Source organism: Coturnix japonica, chromosome 1 (genome assembly GCF_001577835.2).
Source record: "Coturnix japonica isolate 7356 chromosome 1, Coturnix japonica 2.1, whole genome shotgun sequence".
Taxonomy (NCBI): Eukaryota; Metazoa; Chordata; class Aves; order Galliformes; family Phasianidae; genus Coturnix; species Coturnix japonica.
The window spans coordinates 30,916,397-30,932,476 of NC_029516.1; the positions used below are offsets into that span (position 1 = coordinate 30,916,397).

At 42.6% G+C, this 16,080-nt stretch overlaps 1 protein-coding gene across 8 annotated transcripts in view; it reads left to right on the forward strand.

Moving 5' to 3' along the window:
• The window catches only part of MSRB3 (methionine sulfoxide reductase B3), a 75,451-nt gene extending 59,507 nt beyond the window's left edge, over positions 1–15,944 (forward strand). For 7 of the 8 annotated variants that reach the window (XM_015855646.2, XM_015855704.2, XM_015855672.2 and 4 more), the window contains 2 exons: positions 9,361–9,458; positions 13,555–15,944. In XM_015855646.2, coding sequence (XP_015711132.1) covers positions 9,361–9,458; positions 13,555–13,719 — 263 coding nt within the window. In that variant the 3' untranslated portion in view covers positions 13,720–15,944. Of the gene's footprint in view, positions 1–1,479; positions 3,687–9,360; positions 9,459–13,554 lie in introns of those variants that run through there. The other variant, XM_015855655.2, reaches the window with a different exon arrangement.
• Positions 15,945–16,080: the final 136 nt, after the last annotated feature.

The following is a 16,080-nucleotide window of genomic DNA, read 5'->3' on the forward strand; positions in this document are numbered from 1 at the left end:
AATAACTCATAGGAGGTAACTCACAGAAAGGGCTTTGGAGTTTTCATTTGGAAGACAGAGCCTTGTGTTGTCCAGAGTGTCTCAGCATCAAACACATCTGACGGCTGACCTGTGTATCAAACTCACGGTGTGAGGCCAGTGGCCTTAGTGTGACCCATATAAAGTGGCCCCATACAATATGTGGCCCTATGGGGCTTTCTAAGTATGGGCAGCTTGTGCTGGTCTGTGTGTGAGACATAAACAGGGACATCTTAAAGGTTCAGAGGAGAGAGAAAGGGGAGCCCAAGGAAGCAGAAATTCATAGCACCACTTTGTATTATGGAGGAGATAATCCCCAAAGTGTCCAGGAACTGTCAATGTGCATTACAGTGTGGAACATGCTGTATAATGAAGAAGCCAGGGAGAAATCCTCCCCAGCGCAGGGTGATTTCCTTGAGGTATCTGAATGCATTTCTGAAAGACCACCTCCCCACTCCAGCATCTTGCCTCTTCCAATCTTCTCCTTCACGTTGGCTCATTTTCTTTTTGCTGATTCTCCCTAAACCTTCTGCTATTTATCCTCTTGTTTACTGCATCATATTTCTTTTCCAAGCCAATTATTCCTTCTTAAGTGTATTTTAGGGTAGTGTAAGAGAAAACAAAACCCTGAAGTGATCTGCATGTTTATAAACCAGTATTATTTGTTTGAAAAAAACACTTGTAGGGGATATAATTCACTTCCACTGAGATGGTCTGACCTTTACCTCATTACAAACGTTATTAGCTTAGGTTGAAAACAAATTCCACATCTTCATCATTCATACACAGTTGTGTTTGTTCTATTATTATTATTATTTTTTATTCAAGCCAAAAACACGGTAGAATCCATTAAAAAATAAGACCAAGGATGCAGTCGTATAAGGAATAGCATGTGTGGAGCTTGGTCAGTGCCCAGGTGGTTCCACAGGCACGTTGGGCTTCCTCCATCAGAGCATTAAGGAGAAGCACTCCTCATGAGATATGTTTTAAGCAGTTTGCCAGGCTGCTTCTTTCCTTGTGTCACAGCGTAAAAGGACCAAGGACCTTGGACCAAGGACCAAGCAGAGAAGTTTTCCTTTGAAATCTTTCCTGAAAGAAATTCCCAGATTTAGTACAAAGGCCATGCTTTGCTTCAGGAACCGTAATAGAAAGCAAAGCAGAAGGTGAACATTATAATCTGAAATATGAACTTTTCGATTACAGTAGTTTCAGTTTGCAGAAGTTTTCAAAGTACATAGTTCTCCATAGAGAAAAGAAAAAGGGTGTGTGGGGGTGTGTGTACACGTCTGTTGTTTTTGTCAGGCTTTTCTGTGGAGAAAGTTCTTTATTTTCTAGTCAGCATTATTACCTACCTCCTTTTGTTTGCACAAGAGGTTGTTAAAGAGATTTAAACCTCCCCCCAAGCCAACACTAACTCCGAACAAACTAACCCCACAAATCATTCCCTTTCTCTTCTTTTAGGACTTTGTGCACTGCCTATTGCTGTTGCATCCTTTGGTGCAGCACGCAGGCACGCGCTGAACAGACCAGGCCTCAGTAGAGGGTATGGTCACTCTCCCTGGACCTGGGTGCAAGGCAGCCCTTGGTGTGGTCAGTCTGCATGTGGCTCCTGGGTGAAGCAAGGCCTCAGGGCTGGTTCATCATGGGGCCTGGCTGGCCAGAAGCTCTCTAGGCACGCTCCCATACTGTAAATGCATCTGTTATAAGGACTGAGTTGACCATCTGCAGTACAGGGCAAAGAGGAGGGGGCTGTTCTCCTACACCTCACTGTGCCATTGGAAGGAGCCTACCCCACATCTTGTTTCATGACCAAATCCCTTCGCAGCAGAGCTGACATTTGTGGCTCCACTTTCACCCTGCTGCTCCGTGCACCCTGAGCAGACCTTGCTGACTGCCAGCTGCCCCCCATCTTGGCCCAGACTAAGATTTCCTTGCTGGCTGAGAGTATGATGTCCTTCTTCAGTTATTTGTGACTAAGTTCCCTTACCAAGGCATCTCATTAAATATCTAAAGTAAACAGAAAGAAGGGGGCCTTTGTCTTCCTTTAGTTTTTCATCAGCGTAATAACTCTTCCCCTTGTTTCAGAACTTTAGATCTGCAGTGAGGGCCTGTTTGTCCTGCTGTAATGAGGAGGCCTTGTCTGCTGATGTGGGCTTGGTGCTCAGCAGAAGGAGTATCACTCCAAAAGGAAGATAATGAAGGCTGCAGCTTTTCTTCTTCTTTTTATTATTTTTTTTTTTTTCCTACTAAATCCAATTTTCTGTTAGCAATCAATATCTGCAGTTACATTTTTTCTATGTAACTGAGCTCTGGCCGTTCTTCCCAAACTTTATTTCCCAGACATGTGCAATAATGTGACAGGAAAATATTTCAGATGGTGTAACAACAAATTGTGGATGTTCATTGCTCGAAACACCCCGTGACAAATTTTTTAAACATGTACTTCATCTGCAACTGCTGCTCATTTCAGTGCCGGATGCTGGTTATTACAGGGTTGCATTTGCTGTTCTGTGTGTTATTGTTGTTTTTTTTTTTACCTTACTTTCTCTGTGAATATACTCCATTAGGTTTGTGATTTCCATCAAATCACTTTTATTGGAAAGCCGGTCTTCTACACTGTTATCCCGATTTACTCGTCTTGCTTGAAAGCTTCTGTTATTTTAGTGAATTGTGCAGATAATTCATAAGAATAGAGATTGCAAGATACTCTGTGATACGTACATTTGTTGGAAGGAAAATAAAAACATTTATTGGAAGCTGAATGTTTTGGACTGAGGTTACCAGGTCAACAGTAAATTTTAGAAACTATTTGAGACATTTCTTAGTGGCATTTTAAAATTATAGCTTAAGGTTATGCTGCCTTACATGATTCTACTTGGCCTCTTTGATGCTGAAGATCTACAACTGACTTATGTGTAAGATATATTTTTAAAAACATTACCCGTGATTTAAAGTAACAAGAGACACTGTTCAGACGAGGGGAGAAAGCCATCCTTTGGGAGGAAGTGAGTTAGGTTCAGTAGTTTTGTTGAACCTGAACCAAGAAAGAAACGATTAGTAACTCAATCTTTGCAGGAAGACATGAGGAAGATCCCAGCTTCTGCCTACCTGTTGATTTTAACAGCAGCCTAGATGCTGGAGATGTCAAAAGTGTTTTAGAGCAAGGCTATTTGTATTTAGCAGTATTTTAGAACACAGAGAGAGGACAAAGGAAGCAGTTACGGCAGTAGTCGTATTGTCATACAGTTATTAATTGCTGAAGTGAGCAGGCTCCATGCTTTCATTGCTCAAGAAATGGCAGGGTCACTCTCATTCTGAAAATTCAGATGTCAAATGAAGTTCTGGATGTGAAGTTTCAGATCTCCCCTAGCAATCGCTTTAAACAAATATAACCTTCTTCCACTAACAAAGAAGGGGATCTGGATTGCATGTACTGTTTCACAGAAAGTGAAAAAGGCCACATTTATTTATGATTCTCGCTTCTTTGTTTCCCATGTGAGAAACACAAACTAAAATAAAACAACAACAAAAACCCGCCCAGATCATGATAGTTTGGTAAAAGATGTTTTTAGGAATTGAACTGTTTTGTAAAATCCCCTTTGCATACTGTTCTGTCAGAGTGATACTTAACTTGTCTCACTTACCTGTTGTGCTAACACGTCTTTCCTGGTAAGAGAGACAGTGTGCTAGAGATGAATCTTATCTTTATTTTTCTTTCCAAAATTAAGATGCTTTTTGTCTTTGTCTCCCCCCCAGCCTAGCTATCACTCCAGTGCTCTGCATGTTCTGCTGCATCCTTAAGCCTGGATGGTGCTAGAAAGGACCCATGTTTTCTTTCCCATGAAATATGTATCCAATGTGCAGCCATTTGCTGGTGAATGTGAATGTTTCTGTGTTTGAGTCTGTTTCTAGCTACACTTGGGTAAATTAAAGGGACCTCCACTGAAAGTAGTGTTACCTGACAGTAAAACATTTGTAAGTATGTATATTTATTATGCATTAATCATCATGGAGATATTATGAAAAATAACCCGGCATATTATGAAAAATAACCCCGTGTTTGCAGAAGCATTCTACATAATAGGAATATGTCACTTTGTAGTTCTCCATTAAACTTGTATGTGAGAAGTTACAGCTGTGGATGCCTGCGTCTTTCAGATTCGGTTTCAATAAACCTGTGAGAAAGAAGAAAGTGAAGGCCCCTCAACTTTACAGCAATTTCAAAGCAGAAGCTTTATTACCTCTTTTTTTTTTTTTTTTTTTTTTTTTTTTAAACTCCTATATGCTTCATGTTTTTACACAGACATAGCTTTCTCAGTGAAGATAAATGATGATGCTCTACCTTAAAAAGCCTTTGGGTTTTCATCAATCCGCATTAGGTTAAAAGGGAATCAGAATTCTAAAAATACAGCACATCAGAGAAACGAGGTATTTTTCAGGTCAAGGTCCCCTTTCCCATCTGGTGCCATTTGGTAGTTTTAACATCTTCCATCTCCCCCTACTTCTCCATCTGTAAATAACTCACTGAAGTAAATGCTTGGAATAATTACAGTAAAGAATGATAAAATGCAGGTTGAACTTTGGGTCTCTTTGGGTTCTAAAATGAAAAACATAACTACTGACATCACAGTTATTAAAAGACTGTGGAGGTCTCCAGTCAGCAGGTGTATGAAATGGGAATAATGTCAGAGCACTAGATGCTTTGAGATCACAATTGTACTGTTAAAAAAAAAATGTCAAAAGGAATATTAGTTCATGAGAGGGGGGAAAATAGCCTAGCAGGGCTGATTTTCAAAAGCAGCCTGCCGTTTTGCTTCTGCAAGTAATTATATGCTCATATTTTAACAGTTAGATGTCTAAGTGCTTGCATTATTAGGAAGTTGGAGATCTAAGTACAGTAAAATGCATGCAAACGTCCAAAATTAGAAGGATGATTGAGATGCTTCTAAAATTGATCAGTCAATCAGCAGCTGGACTGTTCCAAATGTTTACAGGAACAAAATGTCTTTCTGAGGTCAGCACTGTCCTGGAGAAGCCAGCAATACAAAGGTGCTGTAGAATTTCCTGTGTTAACATGAATGAGACAGTCTGCTCTGGCTGGGGCCTCATTTCTCTGCCAGGACTGTACAGGAGTGGCTGGATGCTTGGCACATGGTATGCCCGTATTACTCAAGTGTTGCCTTAACTTAGGCATGACAGTTTAAGGAGATGATCTGCTCAGTACATCTGCAATCTGGGACTGCTACATGCAGGCTGCCCATGTTGTCATGATACCCACCTTGTGCCAGCTGCCCATAATGTGCCCACCTTAGGTGGCTCATTGGTAGTACCAACTCAGTCAAGAACCTTGAATAAGTCTGACCATAAGAAAAAAGATGCCCCTTTCAAACAATCTGAAACCCTACCACCAGGGCTGCAAAAGCATCATTCATCGTAGGCTACCAGAACCAACACTTCCTTCTTGTTCCTCACTTCTTCTGCCTAAGGCATTATCATACAGTTTCTGCTCTGAAGAAAATGTTCTTTGACTATGAGGTAAGAGTGGCTGTCTCCTCTTTGCCAGTACAAAACTCATTATGAAGAACAAGAGATTCAGTTTTGGTGAGGTGGTGCATGGTAAATTTTAGGAATGCTGCACAGCTTTTATGAAACATTTGGGGAATCTACTGAAATGAGAAAGAATAGGACATGACTTGGTATGTGTGATGCCCTGCAGCATGAGATCTCTTCTATTACTTATGCAGGATGGAGTGGAAAAGGTCTGTCAGTGATGTTCAGTTTCCACATGTTTTTCACTTAGGTACTTGAAAGCATAAAACATCATTCCTTTATTTGGTGTATTTTCGATCCAGTAAAGCATACCTGCTATGTATACGAATAACTGTTCATCTGCATGTCTGGCTTAATGTACCAAAAAACTGACCCTTAGGATGCAGTGGTCTGATTCCCTCATGAAGGATCACTAGATTGAACACAAACACAACAGACTCTTATTTTATATTGCCAGCATGATGTAAAATGATTGTGAAAATAAGAATGATCCCATTCTAAATATCTATAATGTGACAAAAATTGCTGACCATTCTAGTGTGCCATACATTCCCTCAGACTAAAATTTACATTCAAGGATAAATGTACGCACAAAGCTGAGCTGCTCTTTGCAAGAGAAACTGTGCAAATGTCATTTGAAGTTGTTCACTCAGCTGGGAGATCCCCCCTCCGCCCCATCCTGTCTCCTGCAATTACCCTTTGCCCCTTTCCTCCTGCAGCTATTTCTTCCTGGCTGTCACGGTTTGCCATCCTTCAAACGGCAGCGCTCCTGCTCCTGCTGCCCATCGGATGTGCTGAGCCAGATTTGACAGACGATCATAACCTGTGGAGGCTTGGGACTAAACACCACCATTTTTAAAGGGTCTTCTCCAGAGCCCCATCTCGACAGCTCTAAGGATTACTGTTTCTCTCTGTAGAAGCAGAAGGGATTCAAAACGATCTTCTTCCAACCCATTCCTGCATCAGTGCAGAAGCGTCCCCAACCAAACAGCCAAACTGCCCTCAAGTGCACAGTCAGCAGCCGCCTAAAGTAAAGAGTCAGCCATGTTGCGGCCTTACAGCAGGAAGGAATGGGTTCTGGGAAGGGAAGGAGTGGCTGACAGAAGCCAGTGGGATGGCAGGAAAAGTAGCCTGCGGCTTGCAAGAACGGTCCGCTACTGGGTCATTCACCGCTTATGAAGAAAGAACAAGCATATGAAAAACCCACCAGGGGTCTAATTGGTTTTCCAATGTCAATGGGTATTGCCTGATGTACTGGCAAGCAGACTGCTTCCACAGCTTATTCCTGGCAGCTTTTATAATAGAATGCCAGAGAAGGCTTAGCAAACTGTCAAATAGGTTTTTCACTTTAGCTCTGAAGAGAAGAAATGAGACAGCAGAGAGGGACTGATTTTCTTGGTGAGATTGGCTCCCCATGTTGGTGAGCAGTCTGTCCTCTCATCAGGGTTGACTGGCAGAGTGTTTCACAGTGCCCTCGAGAGCTCTTCTTTCCCAAGGTTTGCCCAGGTTTCAGTCAGCCCTCATGGAGTTACCAGTTTGTCCCAGCGCCTGGTGACCCTGGTGTCTAAGCCTTAGTGGCACTCGAGAAGAAGCAGCATGACTGAGAATTGAAGGTTTGCACCGTGGAGGTACGGGCTGCTTCCTAGTCCCTGCCTTGGGGAACACATGTGGCAATGGTAGAGTCTTTGGAACACGTGTCATGTGTAGAAAGAAGCTGAAGTCACTCCACTTGGGTCCAAAGGCTTCTTTAGGAGGAGTTTGACGATTTATATGGGTTTCAGATGACTTCATTTTTTAAAAGTGCATGGAATGCATCCAAAGCAAATAATTTTCTTTTTTTTTTTTTTTTTTTTTTTCCTGTGCTGAATGGGAAGACCAAAAGGAAAAGCCTGGAGAAAGGAGGATGGATGGTCTTTCTTTAATGTCAAAGCTGACATAAACACATCTCCTCCAAACCCTTCTCACAAGATAATTTTCTCAGCAAGACACAGATTGCTTCAATCTCTGTGTAGCAGCCTTTGAAGCTCCCCCCTTGTTGCCGTTATGGAGGAGGGAGGGTTGCCTTTGAGGATTTCTGCAGCAGTGCAGTGTTCCTCCTCCAAATGCTTTCACACGATGAGATAGCCGGTTGCTCCAGGCAGTTCCGTCTTTGGAACTTCTCTGCCATCATACAAGGGCAAATAGAGAAGTAGCCAATGTCTGGTTTGCAAAATATTTAAATTTCAGTAACTAAAATGTTTCATTAAAAATATTCTGACTGGTTCTCTGTAAAACCTCAATTTTCATTAGACTGAGGCCCTGCTAAGGAGATGATGAATGATGTTGGAGAGGTGCCACCAATTAGGAGGCATCAATTTTTCTGTCAACAGGATAAGCCCTTCTGCAAAACTTGTCATATGTTTGTTCCTTTTCTGTTTGTGAAGGTATTTGTTTGGCAGGGAGATTTTGCATGAGGGGAAGAACTTATAAATTGTTTTTTCACGGTTGTCATTGCTGCATTGAATTCCTGTCTTGTGGGACATTTTCCCTGTTCGGGGTTCTTGCACTTCGGTCTGTCTGCTGTCTGCTACTCTCCCATCTGCAATGCTTTTGGGGAAAAAAAATGACTCTCCTTCTGCAGTGAGTTCTGGGAGGGGAAACACTTGTGATATTAGTAGTCTCCTGGGGAGCACAAGGCTTGGGACCTGCAGTACCTTCAGGCTGCAGGCTCAGGAATGCTGCTGTATATATACAGAGGTTCCCCAAAAGGGAGAGAGAAATGCATTTCTGAGCACTTCTTTCTTAAAATTGCATGCCTCCTGTGCTTGCATCCTAGTAAGTGTATTCTGTACTTGATGACTTAAGATACAACTGAGGACATGCAGTTTTCTTTTTCAATTTACGCATTTTCCTTACCCATATTCAGATAGCTTCCACATCTTCTTTTACTGAACAGGAGATTTTACTTCTCTTACTCATGGAAAGCTGTATACATCCTTTACTCATCTGCATGCAGTGATTCACAACTGCTGCTATTTAATAGCTTATTGCAAGTCATTTTATGAAATCATCTGTAGCAAATACTTAGCAGATACTAGAAGAACAAACAAGGAAGTTTCCTCTGCACGGGCATATGTGTAATACACATGTAAGTAAGAGTTATCTGTGTGTGTTGCAATATTTGGCAGGAGACTGAATGAGAGGGATGCATATCTGGTGGGATTTCAGATGGGCCCTGGTGGATGTTGACATGACCTCAAGGCCTATCAGGTCCTTATGTGGGAACTCAGCTTCAGGAAATGGTGCATATGATTACATTTTCCGAGGTGGTCAGCACCACTGCAGCTGCATTCTGAACAGCAGCATCTCTCAGCATGTGAGAGGAAGTTCCAAAAGCTGAGAAGCCAGGGTGAGGAGACAGCTGCCCAGAGCTCCTGGTCCTCTCAAAGCAGGAGCAGTGGCATAACATGCAGAGAAGATAATTAATGAAGTTAAGACTGGAAGCAGCCTGGGCCATAATAGTAACCACTCCCTGTTTGAGTTTGTGATCTTGAGGAATATGGACCTGGCAAAGAATAGAGTCAGGATCATGAACATCAGAAGAGCAAAATTCTGTTTAAGGAACAATTGGATGAGATCCCCAGGGAAATTGTCCATAGGGACATAAGAAGAGATTAGGAGAGTTAGAACCAGATTAACTTTCAGGTTCCTTCCAACCCAAGCCAACATTTTTCAGTGTGATTCTCTCTTTTCTTTTTAGTATGCCATCATATACGCTGTCTTTTCTTACTTACCTTTATTCCTCTTTTCCAGGTTGGCCTTCCTTCTATGATGTGATCAGTCCTGATACAATTACTCTCACTGATGATTTTTCCTATGGGATGCATCGGATTGAAATATCCTGCAGTCAGGTTAGTTTATAGCACACAAAGACCATTCTGATGGCAAAGGCTGCAAAAATCATTACAGCGTGCTGTATTTTCTCTAAGATTTGCAAACCTTTCAGTTCCATTAAATAGTAATCATTATAAGAGAGCACAATGGGCCGTAGGTATAACAGCTGGGTGGAATGAGCACAAGGGCTTGTTGGAATGCACGTTGTTGTCTGGTGTGAGATTTAACAGAGCAGATGTAAATGGCCAGGCTTGGTGCTGAGTCTACAGAAATTGTCTTCCTGAAGAGGATCCCTTCAAAGGAGCTCCTGTGCCTGGCTGACCTCCTCCACATGTGAGCAGCCGGGATGGAAGCTGGAAACAGTGGAGCAACTGCCCGTGTGCTGATTCCATCACTGCACATTACCATGCAGCAGCGCTAAGTCAGCCCCAGCGCACATTCCCAGCACGGTCCTCATGGCTGCCTCAAACATTCCTGTCTGCCATAATAATGAAGTCAGTAGTCATTCACATCACGCCCAAATTTTCCGTTATCTGTCTTGTTCTGCTTGCTTGCTCTCACCCTTTGTGCTGCTCTGCAAAGGGAACGGTGCAGTCATTGCCTAACAGAGGCGCTCGGCAGATGTACCCAGCAGCTTGCGGCCCCTGCTCCATGCACCCACTTTCCTCCTAAGGGAAGCAGGGCTTCATCTGGCCCGTGAGAACTTGCTGTGCTCTTTCCAGACAGCAGTGCTGGTAGGATAACCGATTTCAGCGCTGATGATACAAGTCCTCACATGTTAATCAGTTCTCATATAGAAATGCTCAGAGCGAGTTAAGAAGTTTCTTGAAGAGAGGCAAGATCATCTTTATGTGGAGAATCCACTAACTTCACTCTGGGTAGAGGGTCTGGCTCTCATAAATATGTTTATGGCCAAATCAGCATACCTTGTGCACAGCGCTATAGTTTTTACATTGATGTTGTTTTTTAGCAGATGGGTTTTAATACTTTTGGAACATCCATTTCCCTAAAATTCCTTAGCAAGGTAGCAACAGGACCACAGGCTGGGAGTCTCTCGCTTCATCAGTAATTACTGGAGTAATCAAAACTGTAACTTACTTCCTTCACCTCTGCTTAGGGCTGAATAGTGCTAAAATAAGCGTGCTACCAGCTTGCTGAACATGTGTCTGCTGACACCCTTCAAAAGATGGCCACAGCTCCTGGGTTCACTGGAGGAAAGCCCAAGGCAGCCTGTGGTCAGGACATGGAATCTGGGAATTTCATTTGCCTGCTGCCAAACAAAACAGCGCTAGCAGACCTGAGACCAGCAGCGTTAGCAGCAGGCACAAACAGCCACCATAAACTTAGAGCAAAGCCAAAAACTGAATGTATAGCGTTAAGAAAAAAGCACAACCAAAGTCGCTGTATAATCCACTGGCAACATGTGATCAGTTCTGCCAGCTTCCTGGTGCAGTAACCCCACGGATGATCAAGTCACACAGGAAAATAGCTTGAAGATTGGAGAACATCTTTGCAGCCACTGCTCAGCGCAGTTAATACCACCACATTGTGTATCCATAACAAAACCATTTCCTCCCCTCCTCAGAGCCCTCGGAATGTGAATCACACGTGCAGCTGCACAGAAAGGCACAACTTTACTGCAGCTTGGAAATGCACGGGATTGATATGGCAGGCCTTAGTGAAACAGGAGGGAAGGACCCTCTCCCACACCCAAGCCCTTATTAATCTTTTGCAGATGAAAAAGTAGTTGCTTTTTCTTTCAAAGTCCTTTCACCTCTCTGAGAGAGTAAGAAACATCTTTTAATCTTCTCCATAATGGAAAGCGTACAGTAGGGGGAAAATAGCTGTAGAATAAAGCAAAGACATGCGTGGGCTTATCCTAAAAATAACTTTTTGGAAGCGCGTTGCCCTGGATGTATTTAAAAGGTCGATTTTTAGTGGCAGGTGGAAGTTAATTGCAAATGCATTTGAGGAATAATGTAAATCTGTTTGTGGCTCTCCCTTTTTTTCTCTTTCCTGCTTGAGAGTTCCTTCCCCTGAGGTCTCCCTTGCTATTATTTGTACCTGTAAGAATCAATAAAGTTTTGTAGTCGCAGAAGAGTTGTTTGCACGTTGCTAGCTCAGAATGGGTTGCAGCAGCTGACTGCAAGCTGCTCTCTGCAACTGCCGGCAGCATATTAGAACCAGGAGGCTGGAGATCCAAGCATACTGACAGCTAGCAGCAGCCCCCCCTTTCCTGCTCCTAAAAACATAGTTCAGATGCTTCAGTCCATGTCACCATCCTAAGTGTATTCTGCCAGGGATATTTGTGCATAAGGCCGCAACAGATGATCGTTGCTTCTGGCGAAGCTTTGCAGGCATGCCTGTACGCCCTAGAAAAATGGTCGGCACCTATTGTGAGTGGGGAGGACAGCAAAATCAATTCATCCTTTGTGCTCTCAGCTGAGGGCCAGGGTTCTTATGCTGCGATACAAAGGGTTGAATTACTTTTCTTTTCAGGGCAGATGAGTTATAGAGTCCTCTACAGAGAGAATCGCCACATAAATTTTTGGTGAGGGGTAATCTCCAAAGGTAACAAATTTTGCAGTAATCCAACCCTGGTGTGATTCTGCCAGCACAAGAAGGTGTAATGCGACTACCTTGAACTTGAGCACAGCTTTTCAGGTTTTGTGAGGAAAGCCTTTTTGATAGATAGTCTCCCTGGTCTATATGTTTGTGAGTATATTACTCCTGCAGACCGTTTCTCTCTATGGTTTCTCTTCTTCTGTTTCTGTCCAATGGAGACGGAATGATTTATCTTCAGGCAAACGTTAATCTGGAAAAGATCTGTTTAACACTTCTAGGCAGGAGGTTTTGAAGCGTTCTTCCTCGAGATGATTTAATTAGGATGCCGAACATTTAGAAAAATGCTCTCTCTGGGACACTAAGTTTCTTCAGACTTTTTTTTTCTGAGGTATGGAACAGCTTTAATCAGGTGAAGTGCCTCATTGTGAGAGACTCTGCTTGTAGAAACTCCTCAGGTTTTCTGTCCAAGCTGCTTTAAAAAGGGCCTCCAGCTTGAAGGATAATGAAATAAGGGCTGGAGATTGGAAGAAAAGGTTGCAAGGCAGTGGTCTTCCAGGAAAACAAGCTTTGTCTTTTGTAATAGCCCTGCAATTTTCCTTTGCCTTTTCCCGTTCATCTTGTTTTTTCTTCCATCACTGCAAAGTCCTGCTGGGCTGCGGTGTTCCCTCTGATTGTCTGTGGGAGCTCTGGGATGTGGAGGCTGGGGCTGCAGATCCTGAGGATTTCTGTGGGCTGCCACTAACCAGAAGCATTTCTATCCCTCCTTACTGCCATGAAAGCTTCAGTCTACTGAGAGAGTATAACCTGAAGCCAAGACTCTTACCTGCTTCTGCAGGCGTCCTTCTTAGTGCTTTGATGAACTGAAAGCACTAACAGCAGGAGTACATTAGCAGCACATTAACTGCAGGGTAGAAAGTTGCCATCACTAACTCATTCACCATTCAGAGTAATCAGTAGTGCCTCTCTGTATTTGGAATGCTGTGAATTAATTAAATGTTAAGAATAATTGGCGCTTCTTAATTTTTGCTGTCTGACTGAGAACCTGCTAACAGCTCTGTGATCTCAGTTACATCATTCCAGCTCTCACTGAGATCAGCCATTGACTTGAAAGGCGAAGGCTCTTTAGGAAAGCAGCATGACTTTCCTGTTGAAGATAAATATTTCTCCAGTGCAACCTTTTATTTTACTTTTTTTTTTTTTTTCTTTCTTTCTTGTGGCAGACTGTAAAAATGAACTTGTGGAATTTAAGTGACTAATTATAAAAAGTTAATATTATCCCGATACTTTGTCAGCTGCAAAGTGCAGGGATAGAAATAATGTGACATGAAACGTGCAGGAAGGCTGGGCTTTAAATCTCAATCATTGGTGGTATCAGCAGATCACCTTCCTGGATAGCTCTCATCCATAAACATAGGCTGTGGATCCCAACCACAAGGGCTGCGTAGGCACTAGCGTGCTTTCCTGGAAGCAGCACTGCATAACACTGCCACGAATGACACTGTTGAGCTGTGCAGAATCCCAGTGATACCCTGTTGTGTTTTGTTTCAGTGCGGCGCACACCTCGGGCACATTTTTGACGATGGACCTCGTCCAACTGGCAAACGATACTGCATAAACTCTGCTTCGTTATCCTTCAAACCCGCAGAGAAGAACAGCGCAGGGGAAGGCAGCGGTAGCACCCGTCCTGCCCAAACAGGCAAAGCTGAGCTGTAGGACATGGCAAGCCTGGAGAGAGCTGCTTTCATCCCACACAGCTCACAAGGCATGTTTTCTGAGCTACCTGCTACCTTATATCCTAAGAATGTGTTAATGTATGAAAGCATTTTTCACCATCCTTTTTCTTCCACTCCTTTCTGGAGCCGAGGCCTTGCCTGCCAGTGCATTTTACTATATAATTGGATTGAAAAATGCATTGACTGACTCTATGGGTTTTCTTCTTTTGTTTTCTTTTGGTTTTTTTTAGAGATTGCTTTGGGGAATCCTTAAATCAAGGGACTTTGGCACTGTGAGTGAGTAGTTTCTTACTGTAGGTCTGAATAATATTCGTTTTTGTGTGGGAGATGGGAATTGTGTTTATCTCCAGTTTATAGGAAATTTCTGGGCATAAGAAATCCTGGATTCCCAGCACGTTTCTGCTTTGTTCTGACTTGCGAGGCACGCAGCCTTTGGTCATATGCATTCAGCCATCTCCCAGTATCAGCCGCACCCTGCAAAGACTCGTATTTATGGCTGTTCCTTCCCAACTAGATGCAGAGCCCATCCTTTGGCTAACTTACTGCCAGCATTTCAAGGGTGTGGTTAGAAAAGGCGTAAACATTGTCTCAGCATCTGTTTTCCCCTCTGGTATTCAAATCAAGGCTCTAACTAGTAAGGCTCACTTATGCAAGCTCCTAATGAGACTTGGTTGTTTTGTGAGGCCTGAAATCTGAATTGAGGCTGAAATCTGCAGGTGGCCATTCCATGGGCAAGTGCAGAGGCAAACTGGAGCACTGCTAGATAAAGGATGACACCATGCTCTTTATCTGGTCAGCTGCTTGACAGTAGGATTCATAAACAGGACAGCTTCTGCTAAAAGGGAGCTCAGGAACGCAGCAGGCAGGGGGACACCTGAAGTGCCCTGTCTGATGGTGGGGCCTGGACACGTGCTGCCTGCAGAGCTGTGGCCCTTGTTTTGTGCAATTGAGATGTAGGACACGAGTGCAGAGTTGGTTTAAGAAATGAATCGGAAAAAAGCCTATCAAAGCTCCAGCAGTTTTCATGTAGCAAGATTTGCCACCCTATAAGGTGTTTTTCACAGCTGCTTTTAGGTTTTATTGAACAAGTTTGCCTAGAATTGTGCATAATACTGTTTCTTAAGCTATAACATATAGTATTTGCTGACACCGCTTTGCCTTTAAGCGTTGAGAGACTTGATGAATACAGTATTCACTTTTATTAGCAAACCGTGTGACTAACATATTTGGATCCAGTTTTATTTCCAGGAGGAGCAAAACAACCACTGATTTTTATGGAAGTAGGATTGAGGTTTTTATGTCGGTGATAATAAACACATTTCCTAGAGTACAAACATACTTCTGTTAAAATGCAGCCACTGTTAAAGCATGCAGAATGGCCAGAATCTCCAATACAAATAGCAAATGCATGAAAAAAGCGTGCAGTACCTCAGCTTAGACTACATGCAAATCAGATGATAAATACTTAGAGCTGAAAGTGCAATGAGCACCTTCTCGCATGAGCATTCCCCCAGATGTCGTACAAGGAATTGCTTCTAACAGGGCTGCTGTGGACTGACCTGCGCTGTTCCAAGGCAGCCAAGTTCCTCCTGGTTCCATCGGTTTTTAGCAGTTTCTTAGAGAAGGGCTGCTCAGATCTCTCACTTTTATTTAAAGAAAAGTGGGTTTTTTTGACCACATTTTCTGACATAAACGTAAAAAAAGGCAGCATCTATAAAAATGTGGTACATAAATGTGGTTTAATTCCAGATTGCTGTTGGATTTAAGTGTTATCAAATTTCAGTCTATTTCTGCCTTATGTTAAAGAAATATATTGCTTAAACTTCAGTGTGCAGTAATGTGTGCTGTCCTACAGGAGATTTATTCTTGCAGGATATGGAGTGCAATGAAATGAGTCAATATGGTGAGGTGTATGTGATCTCTGGGAGTTAGACCATTTAACATAGGAAATGCATTGTTCTCTCTTGTGCGCAAACTATACCACAGCGCAGGGCAAGGTAAGACAGATTTCTTTTTATTGCTTTAAGAAGATGCTAGGAAGGGCTAGTGTTGAACCCTCCAAACTTGGTTCGGTCTGGTTATGATCATGCCGGAGGAAATTTGGGAATAGAGCACAATGTATAGAACAATAGGAGAATATTTCTGTATCTTTACATTTTGCACTGTCTAGATGCTTATGAAAACTGAATGCAAATTCTGTAGAAATAGCAAACTATATTTTATAATATCTCTATTGTTACTCAGATGTTTAAATAGCATACCTTAAAATACCATGTCACACATTATTTATATATACTATATATATAAAAAATTGCACATGTTTTATATATATATATATATA